Source organism: Brachyistius frenatus, unplaced genomic scaffold (assembly GCF_029030835.1).
Source record: "Brachyistius frenatus isolate BFR_SWC_R1_liver_20210118 unplaced genomic scaffold, ASM2903083v1 Contig_144, whole genome shotgun sequence".
NCBI classification, from domain to species: domain Eukaryota; kingdom Metazoa; phylum Chordata; class Actinopteri; family Embiotocidae; genus Brachyistius; species Brachyistius frenatus.
The window spans coordinates 340,973-362,296 of record NW_027210743.1 but is presented as its reverse complement, the minus strand read 5'-3'; the positions used below and the strand labels follow the sequence as shown (position 1 = coordinate 362,296).

General features: G+C 41.2%; 3 protein-coding genes across 6 annotated transcripts; all 3 read right to left on the bottom strand.

The window, feature by feature from the left end:
* Positions 1–1,182: 1,182 nt before the first annotated feature.
* tyk2 (tyrosine kinase 2) lies at positions 1,183–10,808 on the bottom strand. Its single transcript, XM_069715533.1, has 24 exons — positions 10,679–10,808; positions 9,916–10,119; positions 9,676–9,799; positions 9,453–9,585; positions 9,178–9,341; positions 8,506–8,884; positions 8,213–8,398; positions 7,743–7,900; positions 7,533–7,650; positions 7,252–7,435; positions 7,054–7,169; positions 6,798–6,965; positions 6,616–6,703; positions 6,251–6,378; positions 5,712–5,847; positions 4,962–5,113; positions 4,698–4,848; positions 4,502–4,593; positions 4,232–4,421; positions 3,790–3,908; positions 2,208–2,380; positions 2,006–2,123; positions 1,779–1,889; positions 1,183–1,686 (listed from the first exon to the last, which is right to left on the bottom strand). The coding sequence occupies exons 2-24, from the start codon at positions 10,097–10,099 to the stop codon at positions 1,543–1,545; spliced, it is 3,516 nt and encodes a 1,171-aa protein (XP_069571634.1). The 5' UTR covers positions 10,100–10,119; positions 10,679–10,808; the 3' UTR covers positions 1,183–1,542.
* A 928-nt stretch (positions 10,809–11,736) lies between these two features.
* LOC138630926 (hsp90 co-chaperone Cdc37) lies at positions 11,737–16,119 on the bottom strand. Of its 2 annotated transcripts, XM_069715588.1 has the most exons (9): positions 15,977–16,119; positions 15,740–15,862; positions 15,178–15,459; positions 14,371–14,476; positions 14,163–14,278; positions 13,838–13,960; positions 13,245–13,427; positions 13,080–13,151; positions 11,737–12,912 (listed from the first exon to the last, which is right to left on the bottom strand). In XM_069715588.1, the coding sequence occupies exons 2-9, from the start codon at positions 15,845–15,847 to the stop codon at positions 12,772–12,774; spliced, it is 1,131 nt and encodes a 376-aa protein (XP_069571689.1). In that variant the 5' UTR covers positions 15,848–15,862; positions 15,977–16,119; the 3' UTR covers positions 11,737–12,771. The 2 variants fall into 2 exon arrangements, with proteins under 2 accessions (XP_069571689.1, XP_069571688.1); XM_069715587.1 differs by having other exon boundaries at positions 15,740–16,119.
* A 3,972-nt stretch (positions 16,120–20,091) lies between these two features.
* cmc4 (C-x(9)-C motif containing 4 homolog (S. cerevisiae)) lies at positions 20,092–20,903 on the bottom strand. Of its 3 annotated transcripts, none has more exons than XM_069715561.1 (3): positions 20,782–20,903; positions 20,637–20,696; positions 20,092–20,544 (listed from the first exon to the last, which is right to left on the bottom strand). In XM_069715561.1, the coding sequence occupies exons 2-3, from the start codon at positions 20,692–20,694 to the stop codon at positions 20,417–20,419; spliced, it is 186 nt and encodes a 61-aa protein (XP_069571662.1). In that variant the 5' UTR covers positions 20,695–20,696; positions 20,782–20,903; the 3' UTR covers positions 20,092–20,416. The 3 variants fall into 3 exon arrangements, with proteins under 3 accessions (XP_069571662.1, XP_069571664.1, XP_069571663.1); XM_069715563.1 differs by having other exon boundaries at positions 20,816–20,903; XM_069715562.1 differs by lacking the exon at positions 20,782–20,903 and having other exon boundaries at positions 20,637–20,767.
* Positions 20,904–21,324: the final 421 nt, after the last annotated feature.

The window sequence follows — 21,324 nt, the reverse complement described above, 5'->3', positions numbered from 1 at the left end:
CTTAGGGTCATTGTCTTGTTGGAAGGTGAACCTTCGGCCCAGTCTGAGGTCCAGAGCACTCTGGAAGAGGTTTTCTTCCAGGATATCGCTGTACTTGGCCGCATTCATCTTTCCTTCAATTGCAACCGGTCGTCTTGTCCCTGCAGCTGAAAAACACCCCCATAGCATGATGCTGTCACCACCATGTTTCACTGTTGGGATTGTATTGGGCAGGTGATGAGCAGTGCCTGGTTTTCTCCACACATACCGCTTAGAATTAACGCCAAAAAGTTCAATCTTGGTCTCATCAGACCAGAGAATCTTATTTCTCGTAGTCTGGGAGTCCTTCACGTGTTTTTTGGCAAACTCTATGCGGGCTTTCATATGTCTTGCACTGAGGAGAGGCTTCCGTCGGGCCACTCTGCCATAAAGCCCCGACTGGTGGAGGGCTGCAGTGATAGTTGACTTTGTGGAACTTTCTCCCATCTCCCTACTGCATCTCTGGAGCTCAGCCACAGTGATCTTTGGGTTCTTCTTTACCTCTCTCACCAAGGCTCTTCTCCAAACGATTGCTCAGTTTGGCTGGATGGTCAGATCTAGGAAGAGTTCTGGTCGTCCCAAACTTCTTCCATTTAAGGATTATGGAGGCCACTGTGCTCTTAGGAACCTTGAGTGCTGCAGAAATTATTTTGTAATCTTGGCCAGATCTGTGCCTTGCCACAATTCTGTGTGCTCCTTGGACAGTTCCTTCGACCTCATGATTCTCATTTGCTCTGACATGCACTGTGAGCTGTAAGGTCTTATATAGACAGGTGTGTGCCTTTCCTAATCAAGTCCAATCAGTTTAATTAAACACAGCTGGACTCCAATGAAGGAGTAGGACCATCTCAAGGAGGATCAGAAGAAATGGACAGCATGTGAGTTAAATATGAGTGTCACAGCAAAGGGTCTGAATACTTATGACCATGTGATATTTCAGTTTTTCTTTTTTAATAAATTTGCACAAATTTCTACATTTCTATTTTCTTCTGTCAAGATTGGGTGCTGAGTGTACATTAATGAGAAATAAAATGAACTTTTTTGATTTTAGAAAATGGCTGCAATGAAACAGAGTGACAAATTTAAAGGGGTCTGAATACTTTCCGTACCCACTGTACACATGGCAGATTTTGTAATATGTCTTTATACACTTTATAAAAGGGCTAGTGCAAAATGGTTTATTCGATTATGAATGTGTTCTCTTCTGTTTACAAAATGAAACTGAGCATACACCCAAAATTTTTTACAAAAATGATGAAATACAATACCCCTTACCTCATAAAAATTCTTAATACAATATATATGAAGTTATAAGTAGGAAGATAAATAACTTTTGAAATAAAAAAAAATAAAAAGCTGACACTATGTGGCTGACTGCCCAAACCATAAAAAAGAAGAAGAAAACCACAGTTTAAAAGTCTATATACTCTGGGGAGAGGCAGCAGGAATTGCAGAAAACACATTATTGGCTACGCTGTAATATGGTTGCCATTGTGATAAAGTGATGACAGCCAGGTGGCTTGATCAGCAAATCTGAGCCAAGGAAAAGTTTAAGTTGGACTTCCAGTCGTACTTGCAGCGAATCGCCTCAAAGCTTTTGATGAGGGATTCGAATGTTGGCCTTTTTTCAGGATCTGCACTCCAACACTGCTCCATCAACATCTTCACCTGTTGATAAAAAAAACAGTAACTACTGAAATATCAGTCCACTCATGATGCCAACAAAACAGGATTTTTGTTTAATGGGGATCTAGCGTTACCTCAACTGGGCAGTCTTTGGGACAAGGTAATCGCACATGTCTCTCCAACATTTTGACGAGTACCAGTATTGTCATCGGTTCTCGGTCATCCTCCCTCATTCCACGGAACTTCTACAAAATAACACAAAAGAGTACGTTGTGCATTTAACTCAGGGACTGCAGATTTACTCATCTCACTCATAAACATGCAGGTTTGAGCTTGTAATAAGGGGTCAGTGATGACGTACTACTGGAGGACTTTGGGAATGGTCACAGCGGGTCAGGATCTCGTACAATGTAACTCCAAAGGACCAAATGTCAGAGGCAAAGGAAAATTTATTCTCCTTTAAGCACTCAATGGCAAACCTGCAAATGAAAAAAAGATTTAGTGGTTACAAAAATGCAACAAAGCACCAAAAAACTCTGCTGAATTTTTTTGCATGAACTGACCAGAACACTGGACTGTCCCCATCCTCACGGACACGATAGTAGTTCTCCCCTTCAGGAATGTTTTTCGTGAGGCCAAAGTCTCCGATCTTTACCAAACTGTCATTTTCCACCAAGACATTGCGGGCAGCTAGATCTCGATGGACATATCGCTCTGAGTGCAAGTACTTCATCCCCTTTAAAAAAGAACCACAGAAATAAAATATGGATAAAATGTGAATTTTCAAACGGAGTACAAAATCATGCTAAAGAAAAATAGTTGTCATTTTTAACCATTCTGGCAGCACAAGCCCGTGGAAGGAAAATTCTGTCTCATGTTCAGTCCTGCTATATGAAGTGGCATGAAAGTTGAACAAACATTTGTTCTGTCTGTCGATTTTTACGTCGAGCACACTCATGGGTTCACATTCGTGGCTCTGAGCAAATCATCTCGGCAATTATTGGATGGACTGCCATCAAATTTGGTGCGGACAGTCACACTACCATCAGGATGAATTGTAGATTTCATCAAGTTTCATTGAACACAATCATCAGGTTTAAATTTCAGTTTGTCTAATAATTACATTTCTAATCAAAAACGTGCAAAGCTATTGATATTCCCAGCATTCTTGGCTGTAATGTTTTTGTTCAATGATACGTTTCCATGCTACGCTAAGATGGTAAACATGGTAAACAATATATACCTACTCACTGCTGAAATGGTCACTTTAATTTTGACATTACAATTTAGCTCTGCTAAAGTACAGCCTCACAGAGCCTCACTCAGTCTTTTTTTTTTTTTTTTATCAAACTTAACATTATTATGTGTCCTTCATCAAAGGCAATATTGGTATATTATCTATAATAAACTGCAGATTAAATCATTAAATAACAATTTGACAGTGTTACGCCTGGTTTAAAGTTACAGAACTGGCTAAAATGATGCTAATGTCACTGGTGTGACAAACGGCAGCTCGCTGTGATTATTTCCTGGAGGACTTTTTCCACGTTATTTGACAGAAAACACAGTCACGTAATGCTCATGCAAATGAACTACTCGAACAGAATGAATTAATGACAAGGACACGAGAATCTTGAGTGTTACAAAGTGGAAGTGAATCCTAATGTGATGGATTTGCTTCTTCAGGCAGTTACAGGATCAGAATAAAGAGTACAGAGGTAAACTAAAGGAGAGCACAACCAGACATAACTGCAGTTTTTACACCTGCAAATACAGATGATTAGCATAAACTAGATCTGTAGTCAAGACCACTGAAGTCAAGTCAAGGACAAGTTCAAGTCCGAGCATCTTAGAGTCAGGAATGAATGCGAAAAAGTCACGGAAAAAAAAAAGTACATTAGTGTCTACTAGGTCTGAGGAAAAAAGGAACCTTATCAAAAAGAAAATATGCATAGTAAAACAAATGGTGTTCGTAGAGGAGATCATTTGAATGAGCGAGACTATAAGAGACTTAAAAGTTGAGATGGGGGGCCAAGACAAAGTCTAGTCCAAGTGAAAGCGTTCGAGATGGAGAGTCTGAGATCATAAAATAATGACTATGAGTACTGCAGCACTGGCAGAGAATACTAAACCACCTAAACTCACCTGACAGATCTGGTGAGCAAACATGAGGCATTGGGGCAAGCCGACTTTCTGTTTGCCAAGGTAACCTTCCAGACTTCCAAGGGGGAGGTACTCCATTATCAGCTGCACCACTTGTCCTCCTGTCCATGGACAATGCAACAGTGTTTTATATCTTCCTATTTTCAATATTTTCAAAAGGCAAGAATGACCTGTTCAATATTCTGGTAACATGGGCGCTGTGGTGCTCTGCATGCTATGCGAAAAGCTGAAATTACTGGTGGACCATGGAAACCGTAATGCACTTTGAATCGATTTTGAATATCATCAGAGGAAGAGCAGGAACCCAAAGTCACTTCAGTGATTAATCATGTGAGCGCTTCAAGTGAAAAGATGTAGCCTGTGTCTGTTGACGGGCGTTTCACCAAACACATTCAAAGCAAACAAATGACAGCTGAGGACTCACCCTGTTCACTACAACAGCCTTTGTACTTGACAATGTTGCTGTGATCGAGGGACTTCAGGATCTCAATCTCTTTCATCCAGCCCTCAGGCACTTGACTATTTTCTTGCTTCAAAGATTTCACTGCCACGTACTCTCCTGTCTCATCGTTGGCCGGGTCATACAAGTAGAGCGTCACCTTCCCGAAGTGACCCTGCAGACAAAACAATGAGCGGCAGATTACTCTCTAACACACAGGAAAAGAAAAACGACTGACGCGGGGTACAATCTCACCTTTCCTAAGACCCGCCTCTTTTTCATGTAGCGCTTATGGAACACGCTTGGATCTGTGTCATGGACAATTTCCCTGGGCAATATATCAGGATCTGAGTGTGGGGAAAAAAAAAAAAAAAAAAAGCATCCGTGTATTAAATGCACTGAAACAGATTGAAAGAAAAACTGAAAGGGAGAACAGCAAGTAAAGACTGACTTTCATTCATGATTTCGGGGAGTTTTCTAAGCACAGTGCGGAATGAAGGCCTCTCCTCCGGCTCATTGGTCAAACACATGCTGATTAACCTGGCCAGTTCCTGGGAGGATGGTCGAGCTAAGCGTCCCTTTTGCTGGTAAAAGCGCTCTCTCTGTTTGGGGGAGAAAGGTTCCACCGTTACAATTAAAATGTCACAAATGATAATATGGGCATGTGAGGCTTTTGGCTATTGGAAGAAAAGTCAAAGCTGCGGCACGGGCCGACCTCGGGCAATGTGCTGGCACTCATGGGCAGATCGCCGTTGTTGCAGATTTCGAGAAGCGTCACGCCAAAGCTCCACTGGTCGGCAGTGTTGCTGTTAGGTGCACTGCTGTCAACACACTCGGGGGCGATCCACGGTATACGCTCCAGACGCTCTGCAATGCAGAAGAGCAACGATGAAAATAACATGTATCAACACGTTACATGTATCATGTGAAGGTGACCTCAAACTCTGATTTAATTTTTTGAAGGAGAATTTCTGTGAAAGCAAAATGCAGTTAAACGGGGTTTAGGGTTTAAGGAAGGCTACAGAAAATCTTTTTGATGTTACGTAATTCATAAAACTGCTAAAAATACTAAAACTAAGTTCGTTTCACGTGTGTATTTATTGCCAGTAACTGCAAAAAAATATCTACTTAATGACAACTGGTCTTCGTTTGATTTTTCTTTGGGGGATTCTTACACCACAAACTTCATGAAACACGACGCAACGTGGCTGCAAATTTACCTCAGAGCTTAATGTTTTTACTTCAGACAGCCTCAAACAACACACTGCACTGTGGTGCAAAACAGCAAGACAGCAAGACAACAAGAAATAACTTCACAGGAAGTGGTCTAGGCCGTTTCCTAAATCTGATTGAAGAACTGAACGGAACACGAAACATAGAACACCTAAAGTTGACTGAGTTGGGAGACTTTCTTGTGAAGTGAGGCTCATTAAGAGTTTACGTGAAGTGCTTTGCTGGGACTGACCTTCATGTGAGAGGACACTCAGGGAGATTCCAGGGTCACTGAGCTTCACAAAAGGAGTGGTGTTGTGCTCCAGACCGCGCCTTGCCACCAGAATGTTCTTGCCACAGACGTTGCCATGGACCAGCCGCTTGGTTTCCTGCAGTCGTGAAAATGGCACTGATTTGAACTATTTAAGTGTGTTGTTGAAAATGTTTTTACACAAGCTACTGATGCTTTTAACTGTTGAGCAAAAAATGACTTGCAGCACTTATCTTAAAACTTGGTCTGATAATAAGATTATTTCACTTCCTGCCTGCATGCAGCAACTCCCAACTCAAAACTTGATATCCAGTTAGAAAACTGCAATACCTTCAAAATAGTTTACCCTCTAGCCAGCAGCAGCTAATAAGTGAGACTATCAAGAGACACATTATCCAACACTCTCATTACTCCACTTGAATCAATTCACTTCAAAAACCACCAAATGTACTGAACTTTGGCATACAAAAGCATTTTTAAATTGTTTTTTTTAATAGAAACAAAGTAGTGTCTAAACTCACAAGATAATTGAGAGCACTGGCAAGTTGTTTTGCAACAATGAATTTCCACTGAGGAGTCACAGATGCCTTTTCTCTGCGAAGGAAAACATCCAAAGACCCAAACTCCACGTATTCTTCCACCATGATGTCTGCAAAGGAGGGAACAAATCTCAGAGTTCTAGCCTGTGATGTACATTTTTTTTTAAAAAATGCAAACATATTTAAAATAGAGCAGCCCGAGAGTGGTTTTGCATTTGCTACGTGGTTCGCTTGCTGCCAGAATCCTTAATTTAACAACAAACATTGAACATATGTGTGTTGGGGAAGTAGCAAATGAGGAAGTAACGAAAAATAGAAATGAGGGTGAACAGTGCTATCGCTCTTACTTTCAGATCCTTTGAGACACACACCGTGTAGGAACACCAGGTGACGGTGGGATACCTGGCTCATGAGGCTCGCAGTTTCAAAAAATGCCTGAGACAGACAGAAGAAGGAGTAATGAACGAGTCAACGACAAATACACAAAAGGAGTTGGGGTCTCAATTCACTCTTAGATCACATGTCTTACGAAATCTTTATGGCTTTGGTCGAGAATCTTGAGAACCACTCGGATGCTTTTGCGGTCAGCGCAGTTGTTGTTGAGCTCCAAATCATCGTCATCATTCTCTTCTCCTCCTCGAACTAGCAGGCGTCCGGCGTAGATGTTGGTTCTGGTGCCACGGCCCAAATGACGGTCCTGCTCATGAACACAACAATCACACCCGGTCAGTGACAGAGCAGTGAAACACGAAGCTTGTGCAAAGGCGGCGTGTGGATGTCATCACCTGGATGATGTCTTTGTCCTTGATCGGGTAGAAGTGTAGCTGGGTCATGTTCAGGGAAACGGGTTTGGTGGAAACGCAGAGATCACCGTGCCTCCTCACCAGCAGGTTGGATATCTCTACGTCACGCAAACAGACAAAGTCAAACTTAGATTATGGCATGAAGCAGGATAGCATTTAAAACGTCAACTTAACACAAACCTCCTTGTCGTGGCAAACAGCATTTTTTGATAGTAAAGCTGTCCGAACCAGACTTCAGGACAAAAGTCTTGAGGCTATCTGTGAGCTCCTTCATGCTGGAGAATTCCTTATCCCAGCCCTGCATACAGAACACTGAACCCTTGTACTGAACACAAAACTGCTTGCGGGTTGAAGGTGAACCGTCCTGTGTGTAGAAACACAGGTGCACGTTCAGTATCTGAAAGATTTCACCAACACTGCAGTGCAATATTTCCCAGCGAGGAGTGTGGGTGTTGACTTACCTCGTTTTTTTTTAGCATCACAAGGATGATGCGGTGATAGTCGAGAGCACTCCAGCGGACAAGGAAAGCTCCCTCCTCTGCTGTCTCCTTTTTCAGCTTAAGTAGCACAAAATCATCACTGGAAGCACACCAGAGTTATGATATAACATACTGCGTTTCTTTATAGCTTGTTGGCGTCAGAAGGTGCATGTATGAGGGTAGAAAACTCACTGCATGGGTCCATGCAGTAGATTTGCTTCACTCAGCACTACCCTTGGGGGAGCCACTTCACGACAAAGGTAGTGGTGGGCGTCTGCAGTCAGTCGGTAGTATCCGTCGAGGAGGGAGATGAAGGAACGGGCCTCCTGGCTGGAGTTCATCTGAGCCTCCTACATACATATACAGAAACACCACTAGCTTACAATCAAGAGCTCCCACCTACAGACACATACAAATTCAAAACATAACGAAATGCCCCGAGCAAAACCAAAACCCAAAGCTTTTATAGTCACACACATATAGAACTGAAGAATATCTGGGCATACATGCCAACTGTACAATATGTTCAAAGACTGAACAGTTCGATCAGTAGAGTGACTAATATACACGATATCAATTGGGACTAATGCATCACAAGAACATTTACCAATCAAATGAATGTAGTGCAGCTTTTACATGAAAGGATAAACAAGCGCCCTCACCATGCAGTGATTGTCCTGAGTGCTAATGCACACATTAGCATCAGTAATGGTTATGTGAGTTATTTCAGGGAAATCACAGAAGGACGTCCAGTTATTGGGAGTGTTTGCATTCGGTTGGCTGGCCTGCTGCTTGGGTTTCCACATGTAGTTCATGTCGTCATTCCTGAGGTAAGAGTTCGCCTGCGCCTGAGGTGAAGAGATTGAGTGAGTAAAAAGTCACACACAAGCAGAACATGTCAGAGAATTGGCCCGTCAGAAGCTTGGGAGCTGACAAAACAACAGAAGAGACAAACCCTCTGAAGCGACACCTCCCTCCACTGAATCCCCTTGGTGCCTGACACCATTATTTCATGCGTGGCGGAAGCTCTGAAGTTGTCTTTCGAGACGCCCTGGGCATGGGCGGTGGTGGAGGAAGAGCTGCCGTCGTCGCCATCTTCCCGCCGTTCCAGGTGAGTTACAGGGAATGTCTCCGTGCCAAAACGTGGTGCCAGGTGTTCGAGAGTGGAGATGTACTTATACATCATGTCCTGGGCGCACAGCCGCCCCTGATCCACGGTGTGCTGCTGAAATGTTCGCACAAAGTCTGCGAACACCCGCCGGATCCTGATTTTCGTCAGGAAGTTGTCTTTGGAGATGTGTTTGGCGAACGACTTCGGAATGCAGTGCAGGAAGCTGGAAAAAAAAGAAAGAAAAAAAAAGAGATGTGTTAATATTACCAGGGTACAACGGAAAATAAATGTAACAGCACACATAAAATGAGTCAAATATATGTCTATCTTCAGAAGCTATTCAAAATAATATCGACCATTTAACATCTTCAATTGCAAGTTTACAGATCTGCTAAAAGTGCAATTGGTCACGGTTACTATTTCACGTTTTTAGCTGTAAAGACAATTTAAAAAAAAAAAAAGTTTAAAAAGATTTTGCTTCAATAATACCACAAGTACTCTGCCCAAAGTAATTACCTGTTTTTTTCCGCCACATCTTGTAAGGTAGATTCTGTTTCCATTGCCTGGTGTGAGAGGTGAAGGACAGCCATTCCCAAGCTCTCATTTTTAAAGCGAATCAGCTCCTCCTCTGATTTGACGTCTTCCATTTGTACCACTTCATTCACAAATTCGTATTTAGCCTGGTTTGGAGGCACAAGAGGCAAAAGATGTTGGATACTCCACTATTGACATCACAACAAAAATGCGCATTCATTTAAATAAATAACATAAACATCATGTTAAGCACAAACCTGCGAAAACAAATACTCCAAAGATGTGATTTCAAGCAGTGGGAATCCCCCCTGATCTGCTCTAGATTTGGAAGCGTAGCGGGACACAATTGGCTCCTTGTCATTCAGTCCATGCCAATTCAAAAAGTAAAACCTAGGTACAGGGAAACCAGAAAACGTATGTGAGTATGTTTACTGCGTTTCATTGTCTTCCAAATACTGTGTTCCAAAAACACAGACTTACCTCATACAGTAGTGAAGTACAAGGCTGGAGTCCTTCTCTGGATTGAAAGTGTGGTTTGGACTGTACCACAAGCGCGCCTCGGGATCGTACAGTGCAAACAACACATGGCACAGAGGTGTTATCCCTGAGGAAGAAACACTGAAAGTTACGCACACTTGCTGCCATAAGGAAGGCCGCATGAAAAACAAAACGATGCAGCGTCCTTCCATTTTGGCCCGCAATGCGTGTATTGTCTCTCACCAGCAGCCTCTGAAGCTGAGATGCACAGATCCTCGGCTGTGACTTCACCGGCTGTGTGAGACAAATATCTTTCCCCTTCTTTTGTCCAGAACAGGTAAACGTGGATGCCCCGACCCTGAGGTGGCTCACTGGGGCCTGGAAATGCTCTGCTCTTTGAAGATGGGCACCTCCCTCTTTTAGACATGTTGGCGAGCAGCCAAATCACTGACAGACGTACAGAAAGAAAGAAAGAAAGAAAGACAGACACAGATAACCTTAAACCACAGGAAATCCGCTGTTGTATTGGCAGCAATCACTTACGCAATCGGTCGTAGGTAAACGTAAAGACAATTTTAAAGTAACACTTCGCACTTTTGGTTTCTTTAATAATTGTATTCGATGTTTTGTTTTTGTTTTTTTAAACCAACTCGTTAGCTTCCCAAATGACAAAAACAAACAAACAACAGCAAAAACAAACAAAAAATAACTTTTATTAATATGACGTCAGGCAGTCGGATCAATTTGTCAGAAGACCTTCCGGGGATTTACACCTTGTCCGAACTTGTTGTTTACATTATACATTAAGTTACATACGGCGCCGTATAGCACAAACAACGTTGTATTATTCTCATTTATAAAAGGTTATAACGCTGACTGCGTCACCGAGTGGCCCAATGCCAGCCCTCAAGCACTTTACAGTATATCCGCTGCCATAACACGGAAATAAATACACGTTATTTTTAGGCGTATTCTTCGCTGCGCGTGTGACAGCGGAGTATCTTACCGTTTACCGACGAGCTTTGGGAGGCCTTACAGACCGCGCACGGTAAAGGTAAACTTAACAGTTGGACCTCATTATTTTCTGAGCGTATTTCCTCCGCCTCCTCTTCTCTCGGATTGTCGTGAACTGTGAGCAGCGACAGGAGGAAGGTTTCCAGAAACCACCAAAGCCACTCCTTCTGCCTCCAGCAGACCGGCGCGTGCAGGCACGTACACACGTACTGTACTGACCTTTCAGAATAAACGTCGACCATAAGTGATGACAAATACACGAGAGGGTAACTTTGGGGATTTTTTTTTTTTTTTTTTTTTTACCCAGTTGCAGTAATTACAAGTATGAGTCCCGCATGAATAACCCCACGACAGTAAAGGTTCCAAAGTATGAGCAGCAAAATTCATGCTCAACAAAAATAGAAATGTTTTCTCTCCCATTTTTCACAAGGTGAAGTAAAGGACTTCCTTAAAGTTTATTTGTCTAAATTTGAGTTCATACATTTGTTCAAATCCATGTTAGCGAGCACTCCCACCTTTGCCAAGATAAGCCATCCACCTGACAGGTGTGTCACATCAAGATGTTGATTAAACAGATTATTATAGTAGATCTTGGCCCGGTCACAGCAAAAGGCCACTCTAAATTGTTTTTTTTTTTTTTTTACAGTAAAAGGCACAATTTTACATATAGCTACAGATAAGCAGTTTTTGAAAAAACAGTCAGCATCTGGTGTTATCACCATTTGCTTCATGCACTGAATCAACCTGGTGTTGATGCACTAAACGCTGCAAGACCCACATTTTTTTTCGTAGGGCTGCAGTTTTAGACTCGACTATAAAGGTGCTGGTATCTCAACGTACCGTGTGGGTGCATATATTGTGACCACAAAATGTTTAATGGCATTCATTTTAATTTGACAGTCTTGAGGTTCAGATGTTCGTCCTCATTTAATTACTCAGCAAAGATGCAAAATAAAGCCGGGAGGAAAAGCGGACTGGTTTTTGCCATAATAGCTTCCAGCAGTACACATTGAGCAGTTTTATTGAGTGATCTCCAAAACAGTCAGAGTGTTTTTGTTTAGGGTATTTTATTTTCAAAACGTCAGCTCTGACATCATGCAAAAGCCCAAGTTCCTCTCACCTTCAAAATAAAAGCATAGAAAGAAAAAGTATAGACTCCAGCCACACCTAACCAGCATTTTCAGGCACAGTGCCACATCACAAAGGCCCTGCATTTAATGGGGCCAAAGTGGGAACAAGTAGGGCCCATGTAAGCTGTCAATACACTGAAAGACTCAACTTTTGAAATATTACATCCATTTATGTGCTAATGTTTCGGCCATATAAAGCTAGTTAAAGTGGAACCAGTGTGTTATGGTCAGGTCTGAACAGACAGCCTTCTGTGATAAATAATGCTTTTTGTCCTGTAACGTACACCGTGATGTACGAAAGGTCATAACTTACTCACCACTTTACCTATGATGCCACTGAAGTGGAGCAAATTTCAACTACTAAAAAAGTAGCGGTTACCTTTTTTGGTAGATCATTTGTATATCACTCACATTTATGATTTGAAAAGCATGTCACCCACACCTTGAGACATAACCACAACAACTATGGTCTTCAGAAGTTGGATATAATTCAACCTTTAGTTAAGCAAGTTTGTAGAAAATGTCACTTATGGAGGAAATAACCATTTCAATACATTGGCTACTCCAGACCTAAAAGTCAGACAAAAATCGTAAATTTGGAAACGACAAATTACTTCTATGTCCAACCTAGAAACTATACATGACTACAAATGACGCGGGCAGGTAGGCATGTGTGCACATACGTACCCACACAAATTATACACAAATAAGTGAAAGAACACAGCTTAAATGATGTTCAAACAAATAAAAGACCTACACAAAAGCGGCAGCGTCGTTTCCAAGCAGGACTTACTGATGCAACGTCGCTGTGAAGTTCAGTGAACGCTAATCCCTCAGCTAAATATTTTAGAGAAGTTTTTTTCATTAATTGGCAAACTAATCATACACATAGTGGAGTAGCAATACAGTCGGTAAGTATATTTGCAAAAACAACAAATCATGGGGTCAATTTTGGTCATTCCTTCTTAGTTTCTTCCTGCTCCTGTTTCACCTCTTCATAGATGGCTTCTTCCTCTTTTTCATCCCCAAATTCTGTCTTGGAGTTGGGCACCCAAAGCCCCGACTCTATGCACCTCTTCATGTGAATCTTTGCCTCCTAAATCATGGAACACAAGCACATCTGATAAATGACTCACATTAGGACTTTACAAAAAAACACGCTAATCAGAATACACTTTTATTATTTATTACTGGAAATGAAAAACATAGTACCTAAAAACTTGCCTCAATAAAAACATGCGTGCTTTAAACAAAATAACCTACCGTTGGGTCCATTTTGCTAATGACGTCTTGCAACATTTGGATGTCCTTCTCGTCAAAGCATTTCTGCATCTCCTGCAATTAACGACACAACGTGTGAGGCATTTTAAACTAACAAGACAGGATAAAAACAGAGTGTCTTGGCTTCCTGAGAACAAATGAACTTACAGCTGGCAGGGACTCGTACACTTCAACAGGATCTAGCCCTCCAGGACCCATACGCTTTTGTTTCTCCTCTTCCTCGTATTCCTTCATGGCCTTTTCTATGCGGATCTTCGCCCTGCCCCGAACCCGTTCCTTGAATGACTCCAGCTCGTCATTGAAAGCTTCCTGGTACTGCTGATCTGCCGTCTGTGAGGGCACACATGCACACAGTCAGTATTAGGATATTTCCACCGCAGGAATTTTCCCAGGGGACTAAGAACCTCAGGAACTTCTGCGAGTCATCTGGAGAAACCAAGGACTAACTTTAGTTCCTGTACAATAGTTCTACTTGACAAAAACAGTGCCTGTTCTGGAGGTATTATCTTGTGATTATTCACAAACCACTGGGCCATAACCAAGAGATCACCGGACTGATTTGCCTGATATTCGCAGTTCTTCAGATGGAGTGAAAACACAAACAGGAATGTGAAAAACTGACTTAAATCCCTAGTCAAGTTCCTCAGTTTAAGCCCTCTGATTCCTCAAAGGTTAAAAAAAAAAAAAAGATACAAGTTGTTTCATTAGATTTTGCAACACCCAAAAACAATTCAAGTCACCTTAATCTTGGAAAAAAATTGACGAAAGCAACCGCGGGGGTCCACTTTGAGGCTTTTTGCCAACTCTAGAATGAACTGCATGACGATGGTCTGATGAGCCACTTGCTCCATCAATGCGTGTTTCTGCAAACATAGGAAAACATTTTTTTGAATATTGTACATACTTTTTACATACAGGTTGTGGCAAACGGACAGGATCCCCGAGTCACAGTTCATAAGAATATCTTTAGTACACCCGGATCTTAAAATATATGCAATGTATGCAATATAGAATGAATGTGGAATGAAATGATGAGAAAAAAAAAATCAGTTTGTTGGTGTTTACCTCTTCAACTTCAAGGTCAATGCACATGATGACCAGGTAGTTGGCGGTCTCTTCACATACTAGATGAGGATTGTCGGAGAGGTACTTCTGGCTGTCATCCCAGCGTCGCAACATGCCTGTAATAAAGACAGTAATGAAGGAGTCTCTCTACCTATACCCTGTAACAAGGAGTGAATCACAATGGTTCATGGAAGTCAATAATCCTCACCAAAATGTTTGATCTCTTTCTCATATTTCTCCACAAAGGTTTTATGCTTTTGCTCCTTCTCTTCTTCGGTCTCCTCTGCGGATTCCGGTTTAAGATTAACGACACTCTATAAGGCAAAGGGGCAGAATATAATCGTTAAATTCATTTAGAGGGAACTTTATATCACGCATTACTGGAAAAAAAGGGGCGTAAATATTCACAAATGTATATCTGGAAATTACAAAAACAAATGTATCTTACAATGCCACAGAATTCAACCAAAATCTGAGCAAAAATAAAACCGCCAGGAGCAAACCGTAGGTTACGTTTCAAGTTCATTTGTTTGTGTGTCCGATTCCTTCAATCTGACATCCACTTCAAGGTCATCAATTTTTAAATAAATTCGACATTTAAGACAAAACTAGCAATGGTACTGTAAAGTATACCAGTGGTGCTGACCTTGCTACAAACTCCTTGCCTGTGATACCAGATGCCCACATGGTGCCGTTAAAAGATTTGATCGTCGAAATCAACTGTGAATGTCAGCGCATGGCAATGTAGTGTCAGTCCTTTCTATATCACAGGCCACTCTGTATGCTAATGTAATAACCTGAGAAGAGCAGATACTATCTGTATCGACTTTAAAATGTTGTCCAGCTCTTGTGAACGTGTGGAATAATTTAATCAGAGCGAGGAAAAGTAAGCTGATTCAGACCGCACGCTCTCAGGTAACATCGGATTTTCCAGAATCTGCTGTGAAACGTAAAGTCTTTTGCTTCAAAAAAGAAAACCCGGTGTTTTCGTGCAGCCACCTTGACCTTGCCTCACCTTGCTGAACCCCTCCTTGCTCAGAGTGTCCACGTTCCACGGCATCTTCTTCTCCTCCCGGTTGTGTTCGTCCATCTTCTTCTGCATCTCCCGCTCCTCCTTTTTCAGTTTTTTCTCGTCGGCTTGGGCTTTGGTCAGCTCTACTTTCGTATCATCGGACGGCGAAATGTTCAGCTCCTGTATTTTCTTCTGCGCCTCCGCCAGTTTACGCCGACAGTCGCCGAGTCCCTTGTTCAAGTCCTCACCCTTTGTCTGAAATTCTTCCATTCGTTCCACACGTGCCTGAGAAGAAGCAAAAAATAAATAAATAAATAAATCACAACAAGCACAGGTGTGAGCTTCAAAGTCGATATAACTTAAGGTTCACTTCCTCTATTTACCAGCTCTCTCAAATCTGGGATTAATGTAAATAAATAAATAACCTTAACGTTTCTACCAACTTGAAATCATAACGTATATAACACCAAAAAGAGCAAAGGAGGCCTGCCAGCGGTTGAACTGTTAATTGCACCGACGTGAAACATCCTCGGGTCTAATGATCTGGAAGGTCTTTCAACCTCACCTGGTGTCTCCATCTGAAGAGGCTGGGTGTGTCGATGTTTGGGTGGGTGTCATCTTCGTCGTCTGACACCTCAATGTGGTCCCACACGCTGTAGTCTATCCTGGACATCCTGCCAACAAGAACCTAACGCTAACAGCGTTAGCTTTGCAATGTGACTCGGCTAAGTTAGAGGGCTTAAAACGATGCTTAACCAGAAGTTTGAATCCCAAAAAAAAGAGGAAAAAAAAAAGCATTTACCCCCCACGAATGCTGCGCTTCTCGGAAATGCGTACTTGTGTTCAAAGCAGCGACTGGTTGTGTTTGGCCAGGACAAATTCAACAAAGAAACAAACAAACCAAAAAAATCCTCCTTAGCATGAACTAGCGAGAATTCTAGAAAGACTTACCGCTGCTCGTTTCCGTTCTACGTAATGACGTCACTGCGTCAAACGCACGTACGTACGGATGGGCGCGTGAGGGAAAACCCCCCATCGTGTCTCCGGGAAAAGAGCTCGAAACTGTTCAACGTGTTTTTAATTCATATTCGGTGACGTCACAGTTTTAGTGGGGACAAATAATGGCTTAATTTTTTTTTGAAACAAATAATGTGTAAACGCGATGCAAATTCTCTACATGGAGAGATGATCTCGTTAAAGCAACTTTCGATAGGGTAATTATTTTTATATAAGCATTAATCACGTAAATGGAAAACTCAAAAACGTCTATCAATCTGTTGCTGAATTTATACTATGGGATTATTATGTTAATATTATTTTTCTTTGTCACAGTGCAGTTTTAGCCTATAATTATATTATTATTATTTTTCATTCACCGGGTAAAATACTGTATATATATTTTGTGTGTCAGTAGCTTGTTGTGTTTTTGTGTTCTACTTTTGTGTTGATCCACTGAGCAGAAAAGATAGATATAAACTGTTGGAGGCAGATAATATGATGCTGATATAACCACAGTTTAATAGTTATTCAGTGTGTGTACATTGGGTGTCGCTGTGGAGCTCAGGTATACAGTTGAAACCAGAAGTTTACATACACTGTGCAAAAAGACACATAACACTTTTTTTCTCACTGTCTGAAATTAAATCAGACTAAACCTCTCCTGTTTCAGGTCCGTTAGGATTACCAAAATTATTTAACTTTTGCTAAATGTCACAATAATGAGAAAGAGAATATTTTAGAGAATTTTATATTACTTTCTTTGAGGTCAAAAGTTTACATACACCAAAAGTACTATGTCTTTAAACAACGTGGGCAAGCCCAGATGATGATGTCATGGCTTTTGAAGCTCCTGTTAGGTTAACTGACAACATGTGAGTTAATTGAAGGCACACCTAGGGATGTATTTTAAGGCCACACCTCAAACACTCTGCTTCCTTGTTTGAAATCATGGGAAAGTCAAAAGAAATCAGCCAATAAATCAGGGAGAGAATCGTGGAGCTCCACAAGTCTGGTTCATCCTTGGGTGCAATTTCCAGATGCTTGAAGGTGCCACGTTAATCTGTGCAAACAATTATACGCAAGTATAAACATGGGAATGTCCAGCCATCACACCGCTCAGGAAGGAGACGGGCTCTGTGTCCCAGAGATGAACGTGTTTTGGTCCGACATGTGCAAATCAACCCCAGAACAAAAGCTAAAGACCTTGTGAAGATGATGGCTGAAGCTGGTAAGAAAGTGTCATTATCCACAGTAAAACGAGTCCTGCACCGACATGGGCTGAAAGGCTACTCAGCAAGAAGGAAGCCATTACTCCTAAAGAAACATAAAAAAGCCAGATTACAGTTTGCAAAAAGACACCAAGACAAAGACCTTAACTTCCGGAGACATGTCCTGTGGTCTGATGAAACTAAAGTGGAGCTGTTTGGCCATAATGACCACCGTTACATTTGGAGGAAAAAGGGGGAAGCTTGTAGACCTGAAAACACCATCCCAACTGTGAAGCATGGAGGTGGCAGCATCATGTTGTGGGGCTGTTTTGCTGCAGCAGGAACTGGAGCTCTTCATAAAATAGACGGCATCATGAAGAAAGAACATTACCTGGAAATATTAAGGCAACATCTCAGGACATCAGCCAGGAAGCTAAAACTTGGGCGTAAATGGGTCTTCCAAATGGACAATGACCCGAAGCATACTGCCAAAATAGTTAAAAAGTGGCTTGAGGACAACAAAGTCAATGTCTTGGAGTGGCCATCACAAAGCCCTGACCTGAATCCCATCGAAAATTTGTGGGCAGATCTGAAAAGGCGTGTGCGAGCGAGGCGGCCAACAAACCTGACTCAGTTACACCAGTTCTGTCAGGAGGAATGGGCCAGAATTCCAGCAGAGTCCTGTAAGAAGCTTGTGGAAGGATACCCAAAACGTTTGACCCAAGTCATGCAGTTCAAAGGCAATGCTACTAAATACTAAGGAACTGTATGTAAACTTTTGACCTTGAAGAAAGTAATGAAAAATTCTCTAAAATATTCTCTTTCTCATTATTTTGACATTTAGCAAAAGTTAAATAATTTTGGTAATCCTAATGGACCTGAAACAGGAGAGGTTTAGTCTGATTTAACTTCAGACAGTGAGAAAAAAAGTGTTATGTGTCTTTTTGCACAGTGTATGTAAACTTCTGGTTTCAACTGTATAGCTATGGGTAACTGTCACTGTTGTTGTCAGGTGTTTAACCCCGTAAGGGCAAAGGATTTTTGACTGCAGTGGCGCCAACATTGCGTGTTGACATATCCCTGAAAACTGGATATGCATTCACTGTAGAAACAAACCTAAATAATAAAATGGGATTCTACAACTGAAGTAACAGCCTGTAGGATACCGGAAAGTACTGTAAGCGAAGAATGTCGGTCACGTCACTACTGGGTTAATTTATACATCTCAGTAGCTTGAAGTACATGATTAGATTCTTAATACTGAAGCACCTGTGTAATCTGCATGTTTCTCTTGTTGCTAACGGAGGTGGATTTGGTTTGAAGTACTTTATATCCAGTTTTATATCCAGGGACAGCAGATAAATCTGAGAGGTCATCAGATGATTACTGGGAGAGAAAAGGAGAAAAAACAAAGTTCTGACACAAAGCTGTTTTCAGTTTTTGGGTCTTTTTCTCTCGTCTTTGATTTTTAGTCTTATATTGGATCATTTGAACATTTATTAAAATTACTTGATTAGTTTAGAGGGGGGGGGATCACTATTTGGTGGAGCTGTTAACACCTCATAGACATCTGAAATGTGACCCATGACCCATTTTCTGTGAAATGTTGTGGAGTGGAAATATGATGGAAGTATCCAAGTAAAGTACAGGTATCTTGAATAAATATACAGTACTTGGTTACTTTCCAGCACTGCCATGTTCTAATAACAATGATAACAGTTTAATTTGTCCTTGAACCTAACAGGTGACTCAACCAGGAGATTCACGCAATCCAGATCTCCCTTTGTCTTTTATTTATTGTACATAAACAGAACCTTCAACGACACACACCTTGAATAAGATGCAGTTCACTGCTGACAAGCTCAGACATGATTTAAGGGTGTGGGCACATAGATATTAAAATAATTCAGTTGAACTTCCCTTAAATTAAAAGCTAAATGCTTCAGACAGCTTGCATTATAATTTTCAGTTTAACAGCTTCACCTTGACAGCAAGGTGTGACATTAAGCTCCGGGGCCCACAATGTTTATGTGGCTTTCCGCCACAAAAATGTCTGCTATGAAAAGACCTATTCAAAGTCAAATAATAAAAATTAGCTTAGAGCCTTATTTGCAGCATGTATGCACTTCTTCTAAATGATATAACAACCAGTGTTGGGGAGGAGCTTGTAATTAAATTACAAAATAAATGTAATTTTAATTAGTTACAGTGACTGAGGAAAAAAATATGTGATTAAATTACAGGTACTACTAAAAAGTTAGTTATTACAAAGGGGTTTCCTCTGAATGTTTTCCTTTTGGTAAAAAGTAGAATAAAATATATTCGTTCTGTTGTTCTGCATCTTTTGGCTGCGTAGGAATCGCTTCTGTCTACATCTAAACAGGCTTCATTCATTTGGCTCAAATTTTTTTCTTGTTTTTGATTGATTCTCTTGTTTGAATTTGCACCGCTTCTCCTTTGCCGATCAAATCACTGATCAAACCAGCCACACCACGGTGGTTGACCATGTTGTTGGAGAAGAAGGTGTTTAAAAAGAGTCAATCAGGAAGCATCGAGGAAAAAACTGTGAGCCGCACGCAGCCCTGTGTTGATCGAATCATAACACAGCATGGAGTGCATGTAGGCTTGTGATTTGTTTTGGTGGTTGTGCTTTCAAATCAAAACTTTCCCATCTTAATTCAAGTTATATTGAGGATTAAAAAAAAAAAAAAAATTGTTGTGAGGTTTACACTGCCTGGTTTACATATGTCATATAGGACGTTCCAGCTTTAGTGCCCAATTTAAAACATTTGTTTTTAGGATAGTAATCAAAAAGTAAGTTACATTCCATTGAAGTAACCTAATTCATATAGTCACATTACTTTCCAACAAGGTCTGCAACCTATTATATTTCAAAAGTAACCTTAATATTTCCCTACAGTGGTAAGAACTCAGTCCACTGCACAGTTGCATATATTAAAATGTTACAAAGGTAATCAAACATTGATACAATGTGCGTCTCTACCATCGGTTACATCCCACAGGGAGAGCTATGTTTATTTTTGTTCCGGAAGTTTTGCGTCTTTGAACCCGGAGCAGCAGATGGAGTTTCCAGCCTGCGCCTCGCAGCAGCGCCGCATCTCCCTGATCACGTCCTCGCACATGCTCTCCACGTACTTGTTCGCTGCAGGACGCAAGACAGAGTCGGTCAGTTTCGTGTGGATTTCCCTTCAACAACACAGAAATGCGTTCAAGTAAGCATTTGGAGTAGGCTACCTTGTAAACACGTCTGAATTGCACATGCTTGTCTTTGACACGGGTCCTTCCGTGGCATGTCTGTAAGAGAACAACGAGACTTTTTTTTTTTTTTTTTTTTTTTTTAAATTTAGAAGTTGTTTACTTGCAGTAAACAAATACATACCAGGGGTAACAGGACCCAAGAAAAGGACGTGCACCTTTTATTGGTAGAAGGCAGTTGACGGGGGACGGAAGGTCGTTAGGTAAATGTTAGACGCTCATGCTACTTCCTCCTGCGAAGCAGTGTTTTGATCACGTGACATACCGGCAGCCAATCATATCCGAAAAAGTACAACAGCGACATCTCGTGGTCGAAGGCCAGTATGAAAGACGGACAAAATCCATAATGGCGAAAATGTCATAAATGTGTAAAAGTCTATTTTAAACCAAAGGCAGTTTTTAAATCAAAAACCTTAATATGTAAGTTACAGTATGAGAAACGTCTCATAACATATATTGTTTCACTACAACAACTCAATCACAATCACTTCTACAATTAGCACAGGACATTTTAATAGCACTGATGGTGATGATGACAACTTCATGTATGTATTTTCAAAATAGTTTTCCTGGTATTTCTTGTCTTTGTAATGATTATTTGAATAAATATTTGCTTAGCCTGGTAGAAGCTGGAAACCAGTGTATTGTTAATGTTTGATGAAAAGTC